General features: G+C 61.5%; 2 protein-coding genes across 5 annotated transcripts in view; one reads left to right on the plus strand and one right to left on the minus strand.

The window, feature by feature from the left end:
• Nucleotides 1–240: 240 nt before the first annotated feature.
• On the minus strand, nt 241–4,407 carry RNF215 (ring finger protein 215). 2 transcript variants are annotated; one of them, XM_045585718.1, is made up of 9 exons: nt 4,022–4,407; nt 3,618–3,761; nt 3,043–3,114; nt 2,857–2,942; nt 2,283–2,439; nt 1,603–1,722; nt 1,367–1,522; nt 1,051–1,153; nt 241–952 (listed from the first exon to the last, which is right to left on the minus strand). In XM_045585718.1, exons 1-9 carry the CDS (start codon nt 4,310–4,312, stop codon nt 930–932), a joined length of 1,152 nt encoding a protein of 383 aa, XP_045441674.1. In that variant the 5' UTR covers nt 4,313–4,407; the 3' UTR covers nt 241–929. The 2 variants fall into 2 exon arrangements, with proteins under 2 accessions (XP_045441674.1, XP_045441675.1); XM_045585719.1 differs by having other exon boundaries at nt 1,367–1,510; nt 4,022–4,405.
• The window catches only part of SEC14L2 (SEC14 like lipid binding 2), a 36,651-nt gene continuing 17,300 nt past the window's right edge, over nt 1,815–21,165 (plus strand). For 2 of the 3 annotated variants that reach the window (XM_036448857.2, XM_045585716.1), the window contains exons 1-2: nt 14,959–15,110; nt 18,294–18,369. In XM_036448857.2, the coding sequence (XP_036304750.1) occupies nt 15,057–15,110; nt 18,294–18,369 (130 nt within the window). In that variant the 5' untranslated portion in view covers nt 14,959–15,056. Of the gene's footprint in view, nt 1,822–14,958; nt 15,111–18,293; nt 18,370–21,165 lie in introns of those variants that run through there. The other variant, XM_045585715.1, reaches the window with a different exon arrangement.

Consider the following 21,165-nt stretch of genomic DNA (forward strand, 5'->3'; position numbering starts at 1 on the left):
GGGCTGCACAGGCTCAGAGGCCCGGCCCTCCTTGCTGCGGGGCCCCTCCATCTCCAAGTCCGCAGCGAAGCATCCCTCATGGGGCCGGGGGAAGCCCACTCGCTGTCCCTCTCAGGGACACTTCATCACGGAGTCAAGGCCATTCACGGCCTAATTGCAGGGCTGGGCAGGCTTGCCCACCTCCCTCAGGCAGGAGGGCCCAAGGCTTGTTTTTTTAACCTTAAAACATCCACACACGTCTTATTTCTTACGTTAAAATACATCCGTGTTTATTTTAATGTTAAGCCACCTCCCCTGCCCCCAGTCTTTAAAAAAATGGATGCCCCTGGGGGATGCACCACATTTATCCGGGGCTTCACGTGTCCTGGGCAGTGACCCCCCACCGAGGGGCACGGCCTGGATGGCTTCTGTGGGCCCTGGCCTCTTGGGCAGGAGGGGCCCGCGGGTCGGCCTGAGCCCTTGGCTTGGGTCTCACATCCCAACCTTGGCCAGTGTCCTGAAAGCCGGTCTGGCCGGGGTGCCCCGAGGCCAGGCCGCGCCTCCCCTCCCCGCCCCAATAAATAAGCACAGAAGTGGCCACTGCAGCCTCGGCCTCGGAGTGTCCTGACGGGCAGGCAGAGAACTCCCCCCGCCCCTGCCCCGGTCCCGGGGGCTCCTGCAGAGAAGGCAGACGCCCAGGATGGCACACACAGGCCCCCAAGGGGCCTCTTCCTCGCTTCCCAGCAGATCTGTGCCCCCCACCGTCGGCCGGGGGGCTGTGGATTGGTGGGGTGCCTTGCTCGGCAGGGGGAGGAAGGCCCCATCCTTCCTCCCCCCGTCAGGGTTTCCTGTCCTGTCCTGCCATCCTGTTCCAAGAGCCCAGGCCGAGGGCCAGAGCGCAGGTGGGGGCGTCAGTTCCATCTCCCCGAGCGGATCGCCTGCTGGGGCCGCTAATACTCTGGGTAGCGGTTCCCTGCGGGGGGAGGAGGAGGGAGAGAGCAGGGAGGGCGGAGTCAGGTGGGACCGGGCGGAGCCGGCCGAGGGCCCCGCCCACCCGCCAGCGGCGCTCACCCAGGACGTTGAACTTGCACAGCGGGCAGGTCTGCTGCAGCATCAGCCAGCGGTCCACGCAGTCCCGGTGGAACTCGTGCTTGCAGGGCAGCACCCGCAGCCACTGCGGGGAGAGGGGAGGAGGGGAGGGGCTCAGGCCACGCTGCAGGCCTCCGGGGGCTGCCTGGCCCCGGGTCCTCACGCCCCTGGCCGGCCAGGGAACTGAACCCCCAGCGGCCTGCCACCCCCATCCTGCTTCCGGCGTGCGGGTGGGTGGTTCCGAGGTCTGGGGTAGAGGGGAGTCAGGTCGGCCGGTGGCCGGCCGCTGCGGCCGCACCTGCTTGTTGCAGAAGTAGTCCAGGCACACGGCGCAGGTGTCGGCGTCGGCCTCCGGGGGGCCCTGGGCCGCCCTGCCCAGCCGGCAGCGCCGCGTCTTGAGGGAGGCCAGCCTGCGCACCACACGGCGCTTGAGCAGCTCCACCTGGTGGGGGGGCTGGGGGAGGAGAGAACGCGGGCCGTTGAGAGGGCCGAGGGCTGGGGGCTGGGGCCCCACCGCCCTGGGCTGGCTCCCACCTGGCCTTCGGGCTCCTCCTGGCTGTACCAGGCTGCATGCCGCTGCACCTGCACCACCAGGCCGGTGCCCAGGATCAAGGACACCAGCAGGATGGCGTTCCACAGCTGCTGCAGGGGCCTCTGGGGAGGGAGCGGGTGTCAGCGACATGGGCCCTGCCCCCCTTTTCCCCGGCAAACCCACCCCAGGACCAGGCAGGGAGGTCCCTCAGCACCGGAGCCCTCTCCCGGCACCTCCACCTGCCGGCTGCCTGCTCTGTCCTACACATGAGGCCCCTCTGCCCCCAGCCCCAGCCCAGGCCCCTCCTGAGCAGCTGACCCATTGCTGTGGCCCCCTTCCTCCTAGACACCCTTCCCCCATGAGAAACCCAAACCCCTCAGCCTGCCTCAGGCCCCCAACTCCCAGCCCCTCCCTCTGGAGGGTCCCTCGCTCCTTTCCTCCTCTTGTGCCTTCACACACTGCGCCCCTCTGGGGACCCCCTTCCTCCCTGCCCTCCCCTCTCCTTCCTTCCTCACCCCTCCCCTCCCCTCCCCTTCCTCCCTCCCCCTTCCCTCCCCTTCCCTCCCCTTCCCTCCCCTCTCCTCCCTTCTCCTCCTCTCCCCTGCCATGCCCTCCCCCTCCCTTCCCCTCCCCTTCCCTCCTCTCCCCTGTCCTCCCTCCCTCCCCCCCTCCCTGCACGCACCTGCTCCGGGGCCCGGCCCCCTCCTGGGCACACCAGGTCCTGCCAGCCGCCCTGGCCGTCCTTGGACAGGCCGCAGGTGGTCCACAGGGCCAGCTTCCACTCGGTGTTGGTCGATGGGGACACCCCACTGGTGATCTCAGCCGTGGCCTGGGTCCTCCTGGGGGGGGGGGGAGCCGCCACCGAGGAGCTGGACAGAGGGCTCTGGGGAGGTGAGCCCCCGCCCCCCATCGCAGCGCCCCCCGTTATCACTCTGCAGCCCTCTGCTTCGGCCCGGGCCCTCCCCAGCGATAGGTCTCCCCAGGTCTCACCCCAGCCAGGCCGGGGCGGCCCCGGAGCCCGGGAGGAGCCTGCCCATCAGATCCCCGCTTCCCCCTGGCGGGAGCCAGTGCCCCCCACCCACAGCGCGGACTCCTCCTGCAGGCCTGGCCCCTCCTGCAGTCTCCTCGCCCGCCTTCTAGATCATAGGAAAGGCCCTGTCCCCAAGACACCCCTTCCCCCCTCCCCCGCCCCGAGCCCATGGCCGAGCCGGGATCCTCAACACCCAGCCTCCGGCTTGGAGCTCAAACCCACTCACTGCAGCAGGGCGTCCAGCATCTTGGTGGCGTTGGAGGAGTAATGCAGGACCACAATGGGCCTGCGCAGAAGGTGAGCTACGTCCATCTGTGGGGGCACAGGGTGGCCTTGGTCCCCCAGCCCCACCCCACCCCACCCCACCCCACCCCAGCCCAGCCCGAGCGCCCCGAAGCCGCCGCTGGTGTACCTCCCGGACCACGTTCTGTTTCAGGATGATGAGGAGCAGGGTGGAGGCCCCCAGGATGAACGCCCTCCGAATCTGCAGGACAGAGACGGGGCTGGCCGGTGCCCAGCGATGCCCTCCCTGCCCACACTCAGCTCCTGGCCCCGGAGGAGGCATCCTTTCCTCTGGGCGGACCGGCTATAAGCTCCCTCCTTGAGGTCAAGTGCAGACACCCTTATGGGTCCTGCCTCTCCCCCCCCCCCCCCCCCATGCTCTGTGAGACCCAGACATGCTGTGCCCTCCCCGGTCCCAGCAGGGCAGGCCTGCCCTCCTCCACCCGCCTCGGGAACCCCCCATGGGATATTCTCAGAGCCTGGGGGGCGTCCTGACTCATTCTGGCCCCCCCCCACCTCCCCCTCTCCCACACACACACCTGTTTCTACACCACACTGACTCCATTCTCCAAACCCGGGTCCCCGGCCCCACCCAGGCCTAGGGGTTTTCTGGAAGCTCCTTCGGGTCCCACTTGGCGGTCTGGCTCTAAGCAAGTGCCTCGAAGTCCCCTCCTCCCGCGCCCTCCCCCACATCCATCCCGGCACCTGATGCAGCAGGTTCCTGGGGTAGTTCCACACGTCGCCGCTCTGGGCCCCCGGCGGGAGCAGGGCCACGTGCTCCTCGCCCACGTAGACCACGGCGATCCAGTCTTCCCCCAGCCCCTCCTCATCCGCACCCACGTTGTCCATCTGCGGGGCCGCGGGCCGCGGGCAGGGGGAGGAGAGGCCGTTAGGAGGAGGATGCCAGGCCGCGGTGTGGGACCGAGTGTGCAAGGGAAGGAAGGCATCTGGACCCCAGGCTTTAGAAGCCGGGATGCTGGGGGCCTGGGCGGGCTGGGAGGGGGCTCCGGGCCGCCGTTCGGGGGGGAGGCCGGATCTGGGCGCGGGGGGTGGGGGGGTGTCCGCGTCCCCAGGAGGCCGGGCCAGGTGGCCGGCGGGGCGGCGCTCACCAGCAGCAGCCGGCCGCGCAGCGGGGTCTCCGGGTCGGCCTCGGGGCCCATCGAGAAGCCCTCCACGACCAGGTCGTCCTGCTGCTGCAGCCGCACGTCCACCCGCACGGCGCGGGCCCTGCCCCGCCCCGCCCGGCCCGCGGGGTCGGCCGCGGCGCCCGGCCCGGCCAGGCCCAGCCAGACCGGCACCAGCGGCAGCAGCGGCACCAGCAGCACCACCAGCGGCGGCAGCGACTGAGGGGGCGGCGGCGGCGGCGGCCGCCTCGGCGCGCGGCGGGCGGCGGGGTCCATGGCGGGACCGGCAAACAGCGGAGACCGGGGCGCCGGGGCCCTGGTCGCTGGGGCAGCGGAGCGAGCGAGGCCTCGGCCGTCGGGGCGGGGCGAGCGTCTGGAGGGGGCGTGGCCGAGGCCGGACGGGGCGGGGAGAACGTCTGGAGGGGCGTGGCGGAGGCGTGACAGGGCGGGGCGTCGGATGGGGGCGGGGCCGAGGCCGGCCGGGGCGGGGCCAGGGAGAGGGCTGGCCTCTCGGCGGCTCTGGCGCCCCCTGGCGGCCGCGGAGAACGCTGGCGCAGGTGGCCTGGGAGACATGGTCGCCCTGGCAGGAGCGGGAGGTCAGGGAGGAGGCGCTCGCAGCCTGTTGGATTGTCAAGAAGCCTAGCTAGGACAGAGGGAAGCAAGAGAGATGGTTGGAAGGGGTGACCTGTGTGTGTTGAGGGGGCGGTTGGGGCGGAGCGGAGACTGATCAGGGCTGGAGGAGGGTAGGAAGGAGTGATGTCTAGGTCCAGGAGGATGGAGGTTCCACCGTCACCTGATGGATGGTCCCTCCCTGGGGCCTGGGTCAGATGGTATCCCTCTCTTCCCTGCGCCCCTATCTCCGCCCCCCTCCTCCCCCCGGCCAGACCAAACTCCAGGAGGCGGAGAACCCGAGATTGGCATGGGAGGCAGGATACATGCCCTTGAGTGGAATCGAACTTGGGAGCCCTACTGCATATCGCACACAAGATACCAAGTTCAGGTGGATTAGAGACCTAGATGTGGAAAGTCTGAAACATTTGTACAAAGAAACGTAGGAGAATATCTTGATTCCCTGAAGGGCAGGAGAGACTTCTTAATCCGGAGAAGCAGATTGTAAAGAAAAAGACTGGGAAAAAAAAATCATTAACAGTAAAATGAAAAACTGTCAGTCAAAACCTGCAACCTTTTGGTGCATAGGATCATGCTCCGATCAACTGAGCCACCCGGCCAGGGCCCGTAACTGTTTTTAAAAATATATATATTTCTTTATGGGTTTCAGAGAAGAAGGGAGAAGGAGAGAGAGATAGAAACATCAATGATGAGAGAGAATCTGCCTCCTGCACACCCCACACTGGGAATTGAGCCCATAACCCAGGCATGTGCCCTCGGCCAGAATCGAACCTGGAGGGAGAGCAATTGTGGGCAATCAGTCCACAGGCTGATGCTCTATCCCCTGAGCCACCCGGCCAGGGCCCGTGACTATTTCTAAAACCGGCAATTTGTGCTTCTTCGTCTCTTCCAACTCTTCCACCCATCCCCCCGCCTGCCTCCCATCTGGCACACATCAGTTTGCTCTCTGTATCTCTGAGTTTGTTTCTGTTCTGTTTGTCCATTTATTTTTTATTTATTTATTTTTATTCCACATGTAAGTGAAATCATATGGTATCTGTCTTTCTCACCATGGATATCGTAATACCATTCAAGTCCCCAGATGGACAGACAGAATGCTCAGCCAGAGGAGCCAAGCCCCGGGTCCCTCCCAGCCTGCTTCGCCTCCGAGGCCTGGCGGGGAGCTGGCTGGGGGGGGGGGGGGGGACTGCCCCCACCACGTACCTCTGGGCCAGCCAATTCCCTTTGCCTGGCCTGTGTCACCGGTGAAGCGGGAGCCTCACAGATTTAGGGCAGGGCCCTCTCCGGAGACACGCTGGGGTCTTGGGGTCTAGGCTCCTTTGGAGCTCCCCTCTGCCCCCCTCTCTCCCGAAGGACCTAGAAATGAATGAAACTGTTAATGGAAGGGCGAGGCGAGGGGTGTGTTACCCCAAATGGGAACAGAGTAGGGGCGATGGAATGGTTTAGACTCAATGCCAGGAACAGGGGGTGTGAGGGGGCCGTGGATTCCCTGGGCACGAGATGGGCTCTTCCGGGTGGCACCCAGCTGTGCTCAACAGACAAGAGCCCGTGGACCACGGCGCTGGCAGGGGGAGGAGGGCAGGGAAATCCAGAGCTTGAACCCTGGCCTCCTGAGAAGCAGGGGCCCATGCACTTAAGTGGCCACCAGGTGGCAGGCTAGTCCACGGAGACGGGGCCACATTGGGGCTGGCGCCGGTCTCTGCTGTTTGTTTTTACAGAGGCCTGAGGGGGGCAGAGCCTGGCTCACAGCAATGTTCCCGGCCAGGGGGCTGTATCACAGAACCTTGGGGGCTCCAGAGACCCCCTTCACTGCGGCCATGAGTCCCGGACATAGAGCAAATTGTCTTCAAGAAACCCTCGCCCGGCCGGCCTGGCTCAGAGGTTGAGCATCCATCCAGCGATGAACCAGGAGGAAACGGTTTGATTCCTCAGTGGGGGGCTTGCAGGAGGCAGCTGTTCCATGATTCTCTCTCTTCGTGGATGTTTCTATCTTTCTCTCCCCTCTCCCTTCCTCTCTCTGGAATCAATACAAAAATATTTTTTAAAAATAAATAAATCTGGATTCTATCTTGAATGCAGGGAGTTGGGGTGGAAAGGACCCCACACTTCCTGACGGAGGGCTTGAGCCAGCTGGTGTCAGAGCTGGGGCAGGGCTCCAGTCCCTCCCCTTCGCCCCTCCTCTCCCCTCCCCGCCCTAACCCTCTGGGGGAGATCTTTTATCTTTTTTTTTTTTTTTAATATATATTTTATTGATTTTTTACAGAGAGGAAGAAAGAGGGATAGAGAGTTAAAATGTTTCCCTATCATGCCAAAGCCGGTTTAGCTCAGTGGATAGAGCATCGGCCTGCAGACTGAAGGGTCCCGGGTTCGAATCCGGTCAAGGGCATGTACCTTGGTTGCGGGCGCATCCCCGGTGGGGGGTGTGCAGGAGGCAACTGATCAATGATTCTCTCTCATCAATGTTTCTAATTCTCTATCCCTCTCTCTTCCTCTCTGTAAAAAGTCAATAAAATATATATATATATATATATATATATATATATATATATATATATATATATAAAATGTTTCCCTATCATGGATCAGCTGCCTCCTGCACGCCCGCTACTGGGGATGTGCCTGCAACCAAGGTACATGCCCTTGGCAGGAATCGAACCTGGGACCTTTCAGTCCGCAGGCCAACACTCTAACCACTGGGCCACACCGATTTTGGCAAGGGGGGGAGTTCTTTTATATTTTTTCATTTTGTTTCTATGACAGTTTACAATCAATATTGCTTTGCATTGGTTTCCGGTGTCCAGCGCAGTGGTTAGACTGTACAAAGCGTTCTGCGCCCCCCCCCCCCAATGATATTTATTTACAGTGCCCGTCTGACACTGTACACAACCTTTACAGTATTATTCACTGTATTTCCTACGGCAAACTCATCAGTCCGCAGAGCCAAATATCAGCGGTGCGATGGGCATTTCTCTGGAGAGCCACATTTTTTAAACTTAAACTTCTTCTAACGCCACTTCTTCAACATAGACTCGCCCAGGCCATGGTGTTTTGTGGAAGAGCCACCCTCAAGGGGCCAGAGAGCCGCAGGTGGCTCGCGAGTCGCAGTTTGCCCACCACGGTCCTATGCTGTCCTCTACATCCCATGACTATGTCGCAACCACCGATCTGTTCTTCTCAGTCCCTTTGCCCGCCTCCACCCAGCTCCCCGCCCCCCAGGCCCCCAGCCCTCCAGCCCCCCAGGCCCCCAGCCCCCCAGGCCCCCAGCCTCCCAGCCCCCCAGTCCCCCCAACCCCCCAGCCCCCCAGCCCCCGGGGAGCCCCAGCTCCCTGCCCCCCCCCCCTGCCCCGCCTCTGTGCTCACGGGGAACTGGGCCACCTCGCCCTAAAGGGATTGGGGCCCAGGAGACAACCGGAGCCCGGTGAGAAAGGGCTTAGGGATTAGACGCGGATATCTGGGAAGGGAAGGGACTTAAGGGGGTGGGGTGCGGGCGTGGGAAGCGGGCGGGAGAGGATCGTGTCCGCAGAGCCCGGTGGACTGCGGAAAGGAGGGGGAGCAGCCCCTGGGAGGAGCCCGGCTCGGTTTCTCGGTTTCTCGGGTTCTGTTGTGTCTCCAGGAACAACGCCTGAGGGTGTTAACCTCCCGCACAGGTGCAGCCCTCACTCCCAGCCGCCACTGCTCTCCGGTTCTCAGGGGCCCTGGGAGGGAGGCGGGGATCACATCTCTCCCCAAATGACCAGCCTCGGTCAATAGGAGGCCCTGGCAGGACGGCCTGCCGCCGTCCCTGCTCCCTGCCCGGTCTGGCGCGTCCCGGCTCAGCATAGCCTCCCCCCTCCAAAGATCCTTCTAGACGCCTCCTGATTCTTTACCGGCCCCCACAGCCCAATCTGAATCTGGGCGTGCTCCCTCCCCCCAGTTCCACAGGGACAGTTTTATTGTATTGTATTGTATTTCTATATTTTATTTATTTATTTTATTTCTATATTTTTAATTTTTTTTTCTGCCCTGACTGGGTTGGCTCAGTGGACAGGGCATCGGCCTTTGGACTGAAGGGTCCCAGGTTCGGTTCCGGTCAAGGGCATGTACCTTGGTTGTGGGCACATCCCCAGTAGGGGCTGTGCAGGAGGCAGCTGATGGATGTTTCTGACTCTCTGTCCCTCTCCCTTCCTCTCTGTCAAAAATCAATAAAATATTTTTTAAAATATATTTTATAGATTTTTTTTTTACAGAGAGGAAGAGAGAGGAGGGATAGTTAGAAACATCGATGAGAGAGAATCATCAATCAGCTGCCTCCTGTACACTCCCTACTGGGGATGTGTCCCCAACCAAGGTATTTGCCCTTTACCGGAATCCAACCCTGGACCTTTCAGTCCGCAGACCGACGCTCTACCACTGAGCCACACTGGTTTCGGCAATAAAATATATTTTAAAAATCTTATTTATTTATTTATAGATTAGTGAGAGAGAGGGAGGGAGCGCGAGAGAGAAAAACCTCAATGTGTTGCTCCACGTATTGATGCGTTCATTCTTTGCTTCTTGTATGTACCCTGGCTGGGGGGTTGAACCTGCAACCTTGGCATATGGGGACCGAGCGCTAACCAGCTGAGCTCCCTGGCCGCGGCCACAGAGCCCAGGTGAACATGGGCTGAATGAATGAATGAATGGATGGGCGAGTAAGTGATTGACAAGGCCTCCTGCCCCCTCTCCCCCGGCTGACTCCTGCTCAGCCGTCAGTTCTGGGGGACCCGGGATGCCCCCCCTAACTGTGGCGCCCCTCCGGTCTGCATTGTCCTGGGGGAGAGAGCGGGGGGGTGGGGGGGTGGGGAGACAGGGTATAGGAGCTGCCTGGCCTGTGGTCCCTGCGACCAGGAACTCCTTGAGGGCAGGCCTATTGGCTTCGTCCGCCGAGGCGTCCCAGGCCTGGCACCATGAACGCTGCAGAATAGCACCAGCAGGAGCAGATGCAAGCTGCTCTGTCTCCCAGGCTGGTCAGGAGCCAGCGCCTGGGCCACCTGGAGGGCGGGGGGGCGTGCAGGGACAGGAGGGAGCCCATTGCTTCCTCCTTCCGCTGCCCAGCCCCTGCGTGCAGTTCCAGGTAGTTCTGACTTCTTCCTTCCTCCCCTGCTTGGTGGGAGGAAGGGCAGGGAGGAGGCGGGGCAGGGGGAGGCTAGGGGGGGAGGCGAGGAGGTTCAAGTCAGGGCTCTCCTGCACGGCCGCCTGCCCGCCCACGGGCCAGCCTGGTCTCGTGGCCGTCGAGTGTCCCACAAATATTTGCAGAGGGGTTTAAAAGCCTGCTCCATCCAACCGGCCGTTCCTGTGCCAGCCCCCGCGCCAGCCCTTTCCCGCTGACACGGCAGAATCGGAGGCCAGTCCCCCCCCCCCCCCCCGCCGGCCTTTGATCTCCGGGTCAACGTCCTTGTTGGAGAGGAGAGGCGTCCGAGGCCTAGAGGTCAAGGGCTAACAGCCCCGAGGAGGCCCCACGTGCACACCGCAGACCGACTCCTGAAGTGCCGATCTGCTTCCGGGTGAATCCCAACCCCAGAGCGGCCGGGAACCCTCAGCCTCTGTCCCCTGGCTCTCAGGGCTCCCGCCGCCTGCTTTCGGCGGCCCACACCCCCGGGCCCGGCCAGGGACCCGGGATGGGCACAGCCACCCCAGGGCTGCCAGGGGGCGGGGCCTGGTCTCCTCGCGGCCGGCCGGACCCCAGGGGCTGACCTCTTCCTGTGGGGCCGGGCGGTTGCTGCTGGACAGACACCACTGTAACCCACAGGGTCAGGGTCAAGGTCAGGAGACATAGGCCCCGGGGTGGCAGAGGTCAGGCGAGGTTGGGTAGGTCGGGGAGAGGTTCCTGGATCGGAGCTTTGCGGGTCAGGGAGGATCTCGCAGGAGGAGACAGGGCAGGGGCAGTTGAGGCCACAAGGGATGCTGGGAAGGGATGGGGGTAGGTCTTTTTTTTTAATTTCTTTATTGATTAAGGTATTACATGTGGGTCCTTATTCCCCCATTACCCCTCCCGCCTCCCATTCACGCCCCCACCCCCTGCTGTCTGTGTCCATTGGTTAGGCCCATATGCATGCACACAAGTCTGTTGATTGATCTCTCCTCCTTACCCCCACCCTCCCCGACCTTCCCTGGGGTTTGACGTTCTGATGGTTGTTTCTCTGTCTCTGGATCTGTCCCTGTTCATCCGTTTATGTTGCTCAGAACTATATTCCACAAATGAGTGAGATCCTGTGGTATTTATCTTTCTCTGCCTGGCTTATTTGCACTTAGCACAATGCTCTCCAGCTCCATCCATGTTGTTGTTGCAAATGTTAAGAACTTCCTCTTGTTTATCTCTCTCTCTCTCTCTCTCTCTCTCTCTCTCTCTCTCTCTCTCTCTCTCTCCCCCCCCCCCCCTTCCCCCCTCTCTCAGGAACCAGCCCGGAGGAGTTTACCAGGTGATTATTCCAGGATTTATCTGATCAGATTACCTGGCTGCTCCCCAGGGGGTGGGCGGTGGGAGGAGTGGAGGAAGGAGTGGGGAGACCGGAGGAAGGGTAACCTGGGCCTTTGTCAGGGGCAACTCCGGACTCCTGGGGGCGGGGGCGTGCAGGGGGAGGTTGGAGCTGGTTCCCGCGGGGGAAGTTTTCCCTGTGGGCTCCTGCTGGCAGCTCCCAGGTGAGTCCGTCCCTGGGCCCACGGCACCTGGCAACCTGTGGCCCAGAAACCTGGGCCTGGATTCCCTGCTCTGCACACCCTCACCCTCACTCTCACCCTCAGGTTCCTCAACAAACGGCCGGACCTTCCCCCCTGGAGGGTCCCGGGGGCTTAAAGGAAAAGCCAGATCCGAAAAGGCCTTGTCGACTGGGAAGCGCTGAACCCACAGGCGGGCGGTTCTTCTGTTTCCCTCTGAGTAGGTGGGACACGGAAGGGTCTTAGATACAGGGTCCTGGCCACAGATCCAGCAAGGAAGGCAGCCAGGCCCTGCCCTACGCCAGAAGCTGATGATTCCTTCATCTTTTTATATATAATTAAAAAATATATTTTATTGCTGTTCTATAGAGAGGAAGGGAGGAGGGATAGAGAGTTAGAAACATCGATGAGAGAGCCCTGGCTGGTTTGGCATCAGTCTGCTGTCCGGGGAGGGGGTCCCAGGTTCGATTTCAGCCAAGGGCACATGCCCAGTTTGCGGGCTGGATCCCCAGTAGGGGGCGTGCAGAAGGCAGCAGATCGGTGATTCTCTCTCATCACTGATGTTTCTAGCTTTTTCTCCCTCTCCCTTCCTCTCTGAAATCAATAAAGAAATATATTTAAAAGAAAAGAAACGAAAGAAAGAAACATCGATGAGAGAGAAACATTGATCAGCTGCCTCCTGCATACCTCCCACTGGGGATGTGCCCGCAACCAAGGTACATGCCCTTGACCGGAATCAAACCTGGGACCCTTTAGTCCGTAAGCCGACGCACTATCTGCTCGCTGAGCCAAACCAGTCAGAGCTACAATTTTTTTTAATTGATTTCAGAGAGGAAGGGAGAGGGGGAGAGAGATAGAAACATCCACGATGATGAGAGAGTCATCGATCCCCTCTGGGGATGGAGCCTGCAACCCGGGCCTGTGCCCTTGACTGGGAATTGACCCGTGACCTGCCCGTTCATAGGCCGATGCCCAGCCACAGAGCCACGCCAGCCAGGCCAGCATCCATGTACTGAACAGCCTAGACGTGTGCTGGATACTCGGCCGGGGCAGCGGGCTCGTGGGGGCTCCGGGGTGAGCAGCCCGGGGCCCGGGGCCCGATGCCCGGGGCTGATGGTCTAGCCGGGTAAAGGCCGCATAAGCCGGGCCACATCGAGGTCCGGCCGGTCCCCGCTGCCTCCTCCTCTCCCCGCCTTTCCCGTTCTGGTCACGCGTCCCACCACCCACCATCGCCACGCGGCTCACGCCTCTGGGTCCCCTCGGAATGAATGGAACGTTCTATGTTCCTCCCGCCCCACATTTCCAGTCCCAGTTCCAGCGCCACGCCTCCCCGGAAGCTTCCGAGGGGCTTCCTCCAGTCCCACACGGACAGCCCCCTCCTCTGGGTGACTTCCCGGTCGGTCGGTCACCGGCCACCCCTCCCGGGGACGCACCCCGGGCCCTCGCTTTGTAGGTGAGGGTGCCGGGGCGTCTGATCTTCGGGAGGAAGGGCCAGGTGGGATCCGGTTCATTCAGGTCCTCAGAGCAGCGCCTGCGGCCTGGTACACAGCGGGCGGGAAGAATGGCCCCAGGCCTGGGCCGGAGGTACCCTGTTTCCCCGAAAATAAGACAGTGTCTTCTGTTAATTTTTGCTCTCAAAGATGCGCTAGGTCTTATTTTCAGGGGATGTCTTATTTTTTCCATGAAGAAGAATACGGTACACGTTTATTGTAAAATGAAAATAAAGGAAATTGATTACCTGTATATACGGTACGGTAGTACGGTAGTTGTCAACACAAACCAGACAAACTGTGAATCCTACAGGATCAAGAATGTACTCATTTATTCCATGACAATCATGTCATCATCTTCTGGAACATCATCCTAACGATCCAATTCCTGAATTTCCCGGTGAATTTCCTGTGACTCCATTTCTTTCAGAATCAGTGGACCAAATCTCTCATGTTTAGCCTCGGGGGGGGGGCTTATTTTCGGGGGGATGCCTTCTATTTCACTCAGAAGGAAACCTGTAAGTAGGTCTTATTTTCGGAGGATGTCTTATTTTGGGGGAAACACGGTAGGTAGGAGTGGGGAGGGCTGTGGGGCTCAGAGAGGAGGGTCTGGGACTGGGGTGTATATGGCAGGACAGTCAGACCTGTAGCTACACACCGGAACCCCCAGCTCCGACCCCTGGGTGTAAGGAGGGGAGGGGGAGAGGAAGCAGATAAGCTGATAGCAAGCTTCACGTCACTGGGCCATGACTTACCCGTTTTTATTTATTGTACAAGGATTTCAGAGAGGAAGGGAGAGGGAGAGAGAGACAGAAACGCCCGTGATGAGAGAGAATCATGGGTCGGCCGCCTCCTGCACGCCCCGCACTGGGGAGTGAGCCCGAAACCTGGGCATGAGCTCCAACCGGGAGTCGAACCCGGACCTCCTGGGCCAGAGGTCGGCAAACTCATCCGTCCACAGAGCCAACGCTCAACAGCACAGCGGTTGCCGTTTCTTCGGAGAGCCACGTTTTTTAAACTTAAACTTCTTCTAGCGCCACTTCGTCAACATAGACTCGCCCAGGCCGTGGCATTCTGTGGAAGAGCCACACTCAAGGGGCCAAAGAGCCGCAGGTGGCTCGCGAGACGCGGTCTGCCGACCGCTGTCCTGGGCCAGAGGTTCAACGCTCAACCACTGAGCCGCAACGGCTGGCCAGGCGGCCCAAGACTTCCTTCCTTCTTGTCCACCCTGCTCCCTCCCCACACCCCCAGCCCCCACCCACCACCCCACCACACCCATCCCTGCGGTGGTGGGAGCCTGGCCAGCCCCGCTGGCCGGAGGGAGGCCGTGCGGGGCAGCACGGGAGTGATCCCCAGGGAGAGCCTGTGCACGGCCCTGCCCTCAGCTCCCTGACCCGCTCCTGCCGACGGCAAGTCCAGACCGTCCGCCTCCCCGGAGCAGATGGAGGAGCTCGGACCCGGACAGGTGACGCGGCCCGCTGCCTGGGCTCAGCGATGTGAGGATGCAGAACTCGAACCCGGCCTCGGCAGCATTCCTCCGTGCTGGCCGAGGGTGCGAGCCGCTCAGGGACAGCTCGCAAAGTGCCTGCCGGGAAGGTCAGGTCCGGGGTGGGCAGAGCGACGGAGACGAGGTCCTTCCTCGCCCCCTCGGCCTGCCTGACCCGCGGGAGGAGGGGGCCGATGAGGACCAGCCTCCCCTGCCCCTCCCCCCCCCCCCCCCTGCACTCAGGTCAGCCAGGGAGGCCAGTCAGGGTGACCTGATCCCTCCACCCCGCCCCTAGTGGCACCCCAGGCAAGCTCCCTGCGTCTGGGGTGGGGGGGGAGGGGAGGAGAGATCCTGTGCCACGGAGGTCTGATCGTACAAGAACCCTTTAGAACGCAGACGGGGAAACTGAGGCCCCGGAGCTCAGGTGTGTGGCCCCGGGCCACGCCGTGAGCTGGAGATAACCCGGGACTGGAATCCAGACTTCCTGCTCCTCCGGCGCCCTCTGGCCTGGGCTTGGCCGGGGCGCTCCTGCTGGCCCCCTGCCGACCTGCGGAGGGCTAAGGGGAGTCCGAGCATCCTCCCCCCGCCCCGCCCCGCCCCTGGGGATCCTTTAAAAGGCGGGGCTTGGCGGCTGGCCAGCGGCCCCGGCTAAAGGCTGGGACGTCGGTGACTCCGACAGCAGAGCCAGCCGAGCTCGGAGCTCCATCAGCCGCCGCCGCCTGCCCAGCCCGACCGAGCCACGATGAGCGGGAGAGTCGGCGACCTGAGCCCCAAGCAGGAGGAGGCTCTGGCCAAGGTGAGCCCATCCCGGCCCCGGCAGTGGCCCCATCCCTCCAGCCCCGGCGAGCTCGGGAGCTCCATCCTCGGTCCCAGGCGGGCGGCAGCGGCAGCGGCAGCTGGGGACACCTGGGGCCCGCGGGCACCCCCGCCGAGGGCCGGGGGGGGGGGGTTGGCGCACCCCAGCCGGCCCCAGCCCGGGCGAGCCCCCCGGGGTGCCACCTGGGGGGACGCGCTGGCCCGGGAGCCTGGGAGGCGGCTCGGGGCACAAAGGCGACATTCATCCCGGGACTGGCAGCCGGGCGGGCCGGGAGCCGGCCCCGGGCTCCGAGCGTTTCCGGGAGCATTTCCTGCGGCCGGGCAGGGGCCCCGATGGGAAGGGCCCTGGACAGCTCCCAGGGTGGCCCCCGGCCCGGGGTCCGCGTCCCCCGGCGACCGTGGGCCAGCCCGCCCGTCCTGCGTGTCCGTGACGGGCCGGGAGGGGCTGGACCAGAGGCTGGGCGTGTGGGGAGTCTGGGATCCCCAACGTGACTCAGGGGTTGGGGTTCCCGGGGGCCGTCCCGCTGAGGCCGGCGGCATCCTGCCCTCGCCCGCCCTCCCGGGACCTGGTCCGAGGCGAGGCTCTCTCTCTTCCCGGCCTGGCTCTGCCCTGGCACCTGGGCAGCGGGCACCCCTCCCCTCCCCACCTCCTGAACCTCCATGTACCTGTCGCCGGGGGGGGGGGGGGGGGGGGAGGTTCGCTGTTCTTTTTCCTTTTCTTTTTCTTCTTCTTCTTCTTCTTCTTCTTTTTTTTTTTTTTTAATGTTTTTAGTGATGTCAGAGAGGAAGGGAGAGGGAAAGAGACAGAAACATCCGTGATGGGAGAGAATCACAGATCGGCTGCCCTCCTGCACAGCCCCCCACTGGGGATGGAGGCTGAGACCCCTGGGCATGTGCCCTGAACCGGAATCGAACCCGGGACCCTTCAGGCCGCAGGCTGGCGCTCTATCCACTGAGCCACACCGGCTAGGGCCGTGGTCAGCACACCGCGGCTCGCGAGCCACATGCGGCTCTTTGGCCCCCGGAGTGTTTAGCAAAAGCCAGCTTAGGAGGACCCTCCTTAAGTTAATAACAATTTTTTAAAATATATTTTATTGATTTTTTTTTTTTTACAGAGGGGAAGGGAGAGGGATAGAGAGTTAGAAACATGGATGAGAGAGAAACTTCGATCAGCTGTCTCCTGCACCCCGCTAGTGGGAATGTGCCCGCAACCAAGGCACATGCCCTTGACCGGAATCGAACCCGGGACCCTTCCGTCCGCAGGCCGACGCTCTGTCCACTGAGACAAACCGGTTCTGGCAATAACAATTTTTTAGGTTTAAAAAATGGGGCTCTCCAAAGAAATGTCGATCGTTGTTGTCCTGTTGATACTTGGCTCTGTTGCCTCATGAGTTTGCTGACCCTGGGCTAGGGCCAGGGTGGCTGTTCTTGGAGCCAGGAGGGCCGATGGGGCCTGGTCGCAGGGTCTGCAGGCTCCGTGGCCGGGCACGGTGAGGGGAACAGAGGCCGAGGCAGGGCCCAGGAAGGTTTTGGACAGCCGGGCCGCCCCCTCCCCGCGAGGCTGGGAAGGAAGGTTCTGGGTGGTCCTGCCGACGGGCAGGGGAAGCCGGGCAGACAGGGGATTCGGTGAGGTGGTGATTTCACTGGGACGGGGGCCAGGGAGGGTCCTGGGTCGGGCAGCCGCCAGGGGTTGGGTGGCCTGAGTCCTGGGCTGACCCGGGCCAGGGGCAGAGGTGGCGGTCCTCACGGGCCCCTCGGCGGCTGCCCCGGGGTCAGGGTCAGGGACGGGGGGAGGTGACGGCGGGGAGCGTTGGGCTGGGGAGGGCAGGCAGCAGGTGTGCTCACACACCGGGCGGCGAACCGTTGGAAGGGGGCGTGGCCAGGCCTTGGGGTCACGTCTCCGGGTGACGCTCCCTGCACCTTCCCACCGTCCTGGCTTCCCGCTGGACCGTTCCCTCCACCCGAGGGCCCCTCCCCCTCCTTCAAGACCAGCTCAAATGCCTTTTTAAAAATATTCTTTTATTGCCTGATCGATTTGGCTCAGTGGATGGGGCGTCGGCCTGCGGACTGAAGGGCCCCAGGTTCGATTCCCGTCATGGGCATGTACCTTGGTGCAAGCACATCCCCAGTGGGGGGTGTGCAGGAGGCAGCTGATCGATGTTTCTCTCTCATCGATGTTTCTGACTCTCTCTCTCCCTCTCCTTTCCTCTCCGTAAAATATCAATAAAAAAAAAAATCTATTTAAAAAAATAGATTTTTTTTTTATTGATTTCAGAGAGGAAGGGAGAGGGAGAGAGAGACAGAAACATCCATGTTTGAGAGGCAATCACCGATCGGCTGTCTCCTGCACGCCCCCCCACCTCCCGACCCCCATGGGGCATCAAGCCCAAAACCCGGGTATGTGCCCTGACCAGGACTCGAACCTGGACCTCCTGGTTCATAGGTCAGCGCTCAACCACTGAGCCATGCCAACCGGGCTCAAATGCCATTAAAAAAAAAAAAAAATGAAGCCATGTGAGACCCCCTGTTGCTGGCTGTGGTCAGAATCAGAATCAAACTCCCCCTTTCCCTCTCCCCTGCCCAGAACATTGCTCTCCCTCCATTGCTTAGTGGGGTTTGGGGGGGCTTCGGGGGGGGGGGACAGGCATGCTCTGGCCTCCGACAGACCTGGCTTTGCGTCCAGCTCTGCTGTTTCACGTCGGGCATGTTTCTGAACCTCTCTGAGCTCCGACCCCGCCTCTGTAAAACGGGCACAGTAATACCTCTCGGGACTGTGAGTGAGGCAGGAACAAGACAAGTGCCGAGCTCAGCGCTGGGCACGGGGGACGCCTGGCCAGTGACTGCGGCGGGTCCCACCTGGTCTACCGTCTCCGTTCGCCGAGAAGATGCCGCCAGCCCACCCCGTGGAGGGGGGTCGGGCTCGCAGCCAGGCAGGCCCAGGGTCTCACTCCCTCCCCACCCCCTCCCGCTGCCCGGCTCCCACTGGCAGGGCAGACAGAATGCCTGTGCAGCCCCAATGCTCAGCCAGCGCCTGCCGAGTTGGCTTGGGGTGAAGGGGGATGGGGGGCAGGAGTGGGGAGAGGCCAGCAAAGCCCCGGTGGAGACCCCCGGGCAGAGGGCAGCGGGCGGGCCCTGCCCCTCACCCCGCCGCCTCTCCCTGCAGTTTCGGGAGAATGTCCGGGACGTGCTGCCCACCCTGCCGGACCCAGACGACCACTTCCTGCTGCGCTGGCTCCGAGGTGAGGGGAGAGGGGCTGCGGGGGCTGGGGCAGGGCTCCTTCGGGGTCCCACCATAGCACCCTCCGGAAACCCCGGGCCTGGCGATCTGAGGACCCGGAGTCGCCAGCCCTCAGGGGCCAAAGGGCCCCTGGCAGTTACATAACCTCCCCCTCCTCCTGGAGAGATAACAGGAGGCTCAGAGAGGTGAGGTGACTCGCCCCATGCCACACAGCACTTGAGCTGCCGGCCAGGAGTGCAAAGCGTGGGGGCGAGAGCCCGGCTGGCTGAGTCCCAGCCCAGCGCCCTCCCATCCCGCTGCCGCTGGGCTCTCAGCTCGGGAAAGGCCCCAGGCGTGTGGGACGGGGGAGGCGGAGGCAGGCTTAGAACCGGGGTCCCCCCGGCGTCTGGGAGAGGCCGGGCCCCTCAGTGGCCTGTTGGGAGGCAGGCCTCCCAGTTGCGACCAGCTCGGAGGTGAGGGCCATGGGGAGACCCGAGTGCCAATTCTCCTCCGGCTCCAGCCGGGCTGTGGCCCCTGGGCCAGGGGTGAGCATCTACCCTCACACCCCGCCCCCCTCCGGGACAGCAGGACGAGACAGGGCTCCCTGCCCGTTGTAGCATGTGACGTGGCAGAGCTCTGAGCACTGGGGCCAAACTCAACCCCCACCCTAACGCCTGACATCCTTCTGTTCGTGACCCTTCCCTCTTCTGAGATTCCAGTCCCCTGCCTTCTTTTTTTTTTTTTTTTAAATATATTTTATTGATTTTTTTTTTTTTACAGAGAGGAAGGGAGAGGGAGAGAAAGTTAGAAACATCAATGAGAGAGAAGCATCGATCAGCTGCCTCCTGCACACACACACACACACACACACACCCACCCTCCAGGGATGTGCCCACAACCAAGGTCCATGCCCTTGACCGGAATTGAACCTGGGACCCTTCAGTCCACAGGCTGACGCTCTATCCACTGAGCCAAACCGGTTTTGGTGAGTCACCTGCCTTTCTCTCTGGCTCTTGTGACACTTTTTCCCCCCATGTTTTTTTAATAAAATATATTTTTATTGATGTCAGAGAGGAAGGAAAAGGGAGAGAGAGAGAGAAACATCACTGATGAGAGAGACTCATGGATCTGCTGCCTCCTGTTCGCCCGAAAGCTGGGCATGTGCCCTGACCAGGACTGGAGCCGGGACCTCCTGGGTTCATAGGTCGATGCTCAGTCACTGAGCCACACCGGCTTGGCGCACTCCCCCCCCCCTTTCCTTCTTTATAGAAACTTTATTACGAGACATAAACATAATAGAGAATAAACTCCACTTTCTTTAGATTAGCAGAGATTAGGTTGTGATGTGGGACCATAGTTCAAAAATTAAAGTACAAATCAGGCCTGATTGTTTATCTGTAGATACAGGACAATCAGAGTGCCCCACGCACCCCAGCCGGTGTCTGCAGAGTTCACCCCCGCACCCCCACACGCACACACACACACACACACACACACGCACACACACACGCACACACACACGCACACACACACGCACACACACACACACGCACACGCACACGCACACGCGCACAGAGTCTCCGGCAGGTGAGGAGCTGGGTTTCCCGTTTCTGTGCAGACACGGAACAGACTGGCACACGTTCCGAGAAACCACTTGCAGGCGCCCCAAGGCAGGGGCAGCCGGGAGAGCCAGTCACGTGGGGCTGTGCACCCCGGGAAGTGCCACTTGCCCTTTCCTCCCCACAAACACTGCACACCCACAGCCCCCGCCCAGCCCCAGCCGGCAGCTAGCTCACTGAAGGGCTGTAGCTGCAAGGGGGTGGGTAGGTGGAGAGAGTGAAAAACCAGCCCGGCCTTAAAGGGCCAGCTGTCAGATCCTCCAACCAACTACCCAACTGCTGCTAGGTGGAGAAGTGTAGTTTCAGAGAGCTGTGAACAGCAAGGCAGCGCTCTCTCTCTCTCTCTCTCTCTCTCTCTCTCTCTCTCTCTCTCTTTAAAATATACTTTTATTGCCGAAACCAGAGTGGCTCAGTGGATAGAGCGTCGGCCTGCGGACTGAAGGGTCCCGGGTTTGATTCCAGGTCAAGGGCATGTACCTTGATTGCGGGCACATCCCCAATGGGGGGTGTGCAAGAGGCAGCTGATCGATGATTCTTTCTCATCGATGTTTCTAACTCTCTATCCCTTTCCCTTCCTCTCTGTAAAAAAAAAAAAAAAAAAAAAAAAATCAATAAAATATATAAAAAATATTTAAAATATACTTTTATTGATTTCAGAGAGAGGGAGAGGGAGATTAAAAACATCAATGATGAGAGAGAATCATTGATCGGCTGCCTCTTGCACGCCCCCCCCCCGCCCCCCACTGGGGTTGAAGTCCACAACCCAGGCACGGAATGGAACCCGGGGCCCTTCAGTCCGCAGGCTGGTGCTCTATCCACTGAGCCACACCAGCCAGGGCGCTCTCTTTGATCTAAGAGGAGGCAGCCTGGGTTCCTGCCGCTGGTCTCCCAGGCGCCCCCAGCTCCCCAGGCCCGGGTGGGCCTCTCTCTTTGCAGGACCATGGCAGAGGGTGGTCACTCGCACTGCGGCTCAGAGAGGGGAGGACACTCACCCGAAGGCACACAGCTGGTGTGAGGCAGAATCTCCTCCTCAGGCTCATTCGTGCCGCCTCCCCTCTCCCGGGCGGGCGGGAGCTCAGGCTGGGCAGACGCTGCTGTGAATTGCAATCAGGGTTTCTGCGGCCTCTCGCTCTCTCTCTCTCTTTTAGACACTTTTCCCTTCCCCCCTTTGGTTCTACAGGGAGCCTCTGCGAGGTGCA

The sequence above is a fragment of the Pipistrellus kuhlii genome, unplaced genomic scaffold (assembly GCF_014108245.1).
Source record: "Pipistrellus kuhlii isolate mPipKuh1 unplaced genomic scaffold, mPipKuh1.p scaffold_m20_p_20, whole genome shotgun sequence".
NCBI lineage: Eukaryota > Metazoa > Chordata > Mammalia > Chiroptera > Vespertilionidae > Pipistrellus > Pipistrellus kuhlii.

Bases quoted from the DNA above. Each gene is read 5' to 3' on its own strand.
- RNF215 (XM_045585718.1), bottom strand. From the start codon at position 4,312: ATGGACCCCGCCGCCCGCCGCGCGCCGAGGCGGCCGCCGCCGCCGCCG. The intron at 2,440-2,856 runs GTGAGTGGGTTT...CCCCCCCCCCAG, and splicing joins ATGCTGGACGCCCTGCTGCA to GAGGACCCAGGCCACGGCTG. The intron at 1,154-1,366 runs GTGCGGCCGCAG...CTCTCCCCGCAG, and splicing joins ACTACTTCTGCAACAAGCAG to TGGCTGCGGGTGCTGCCCTG.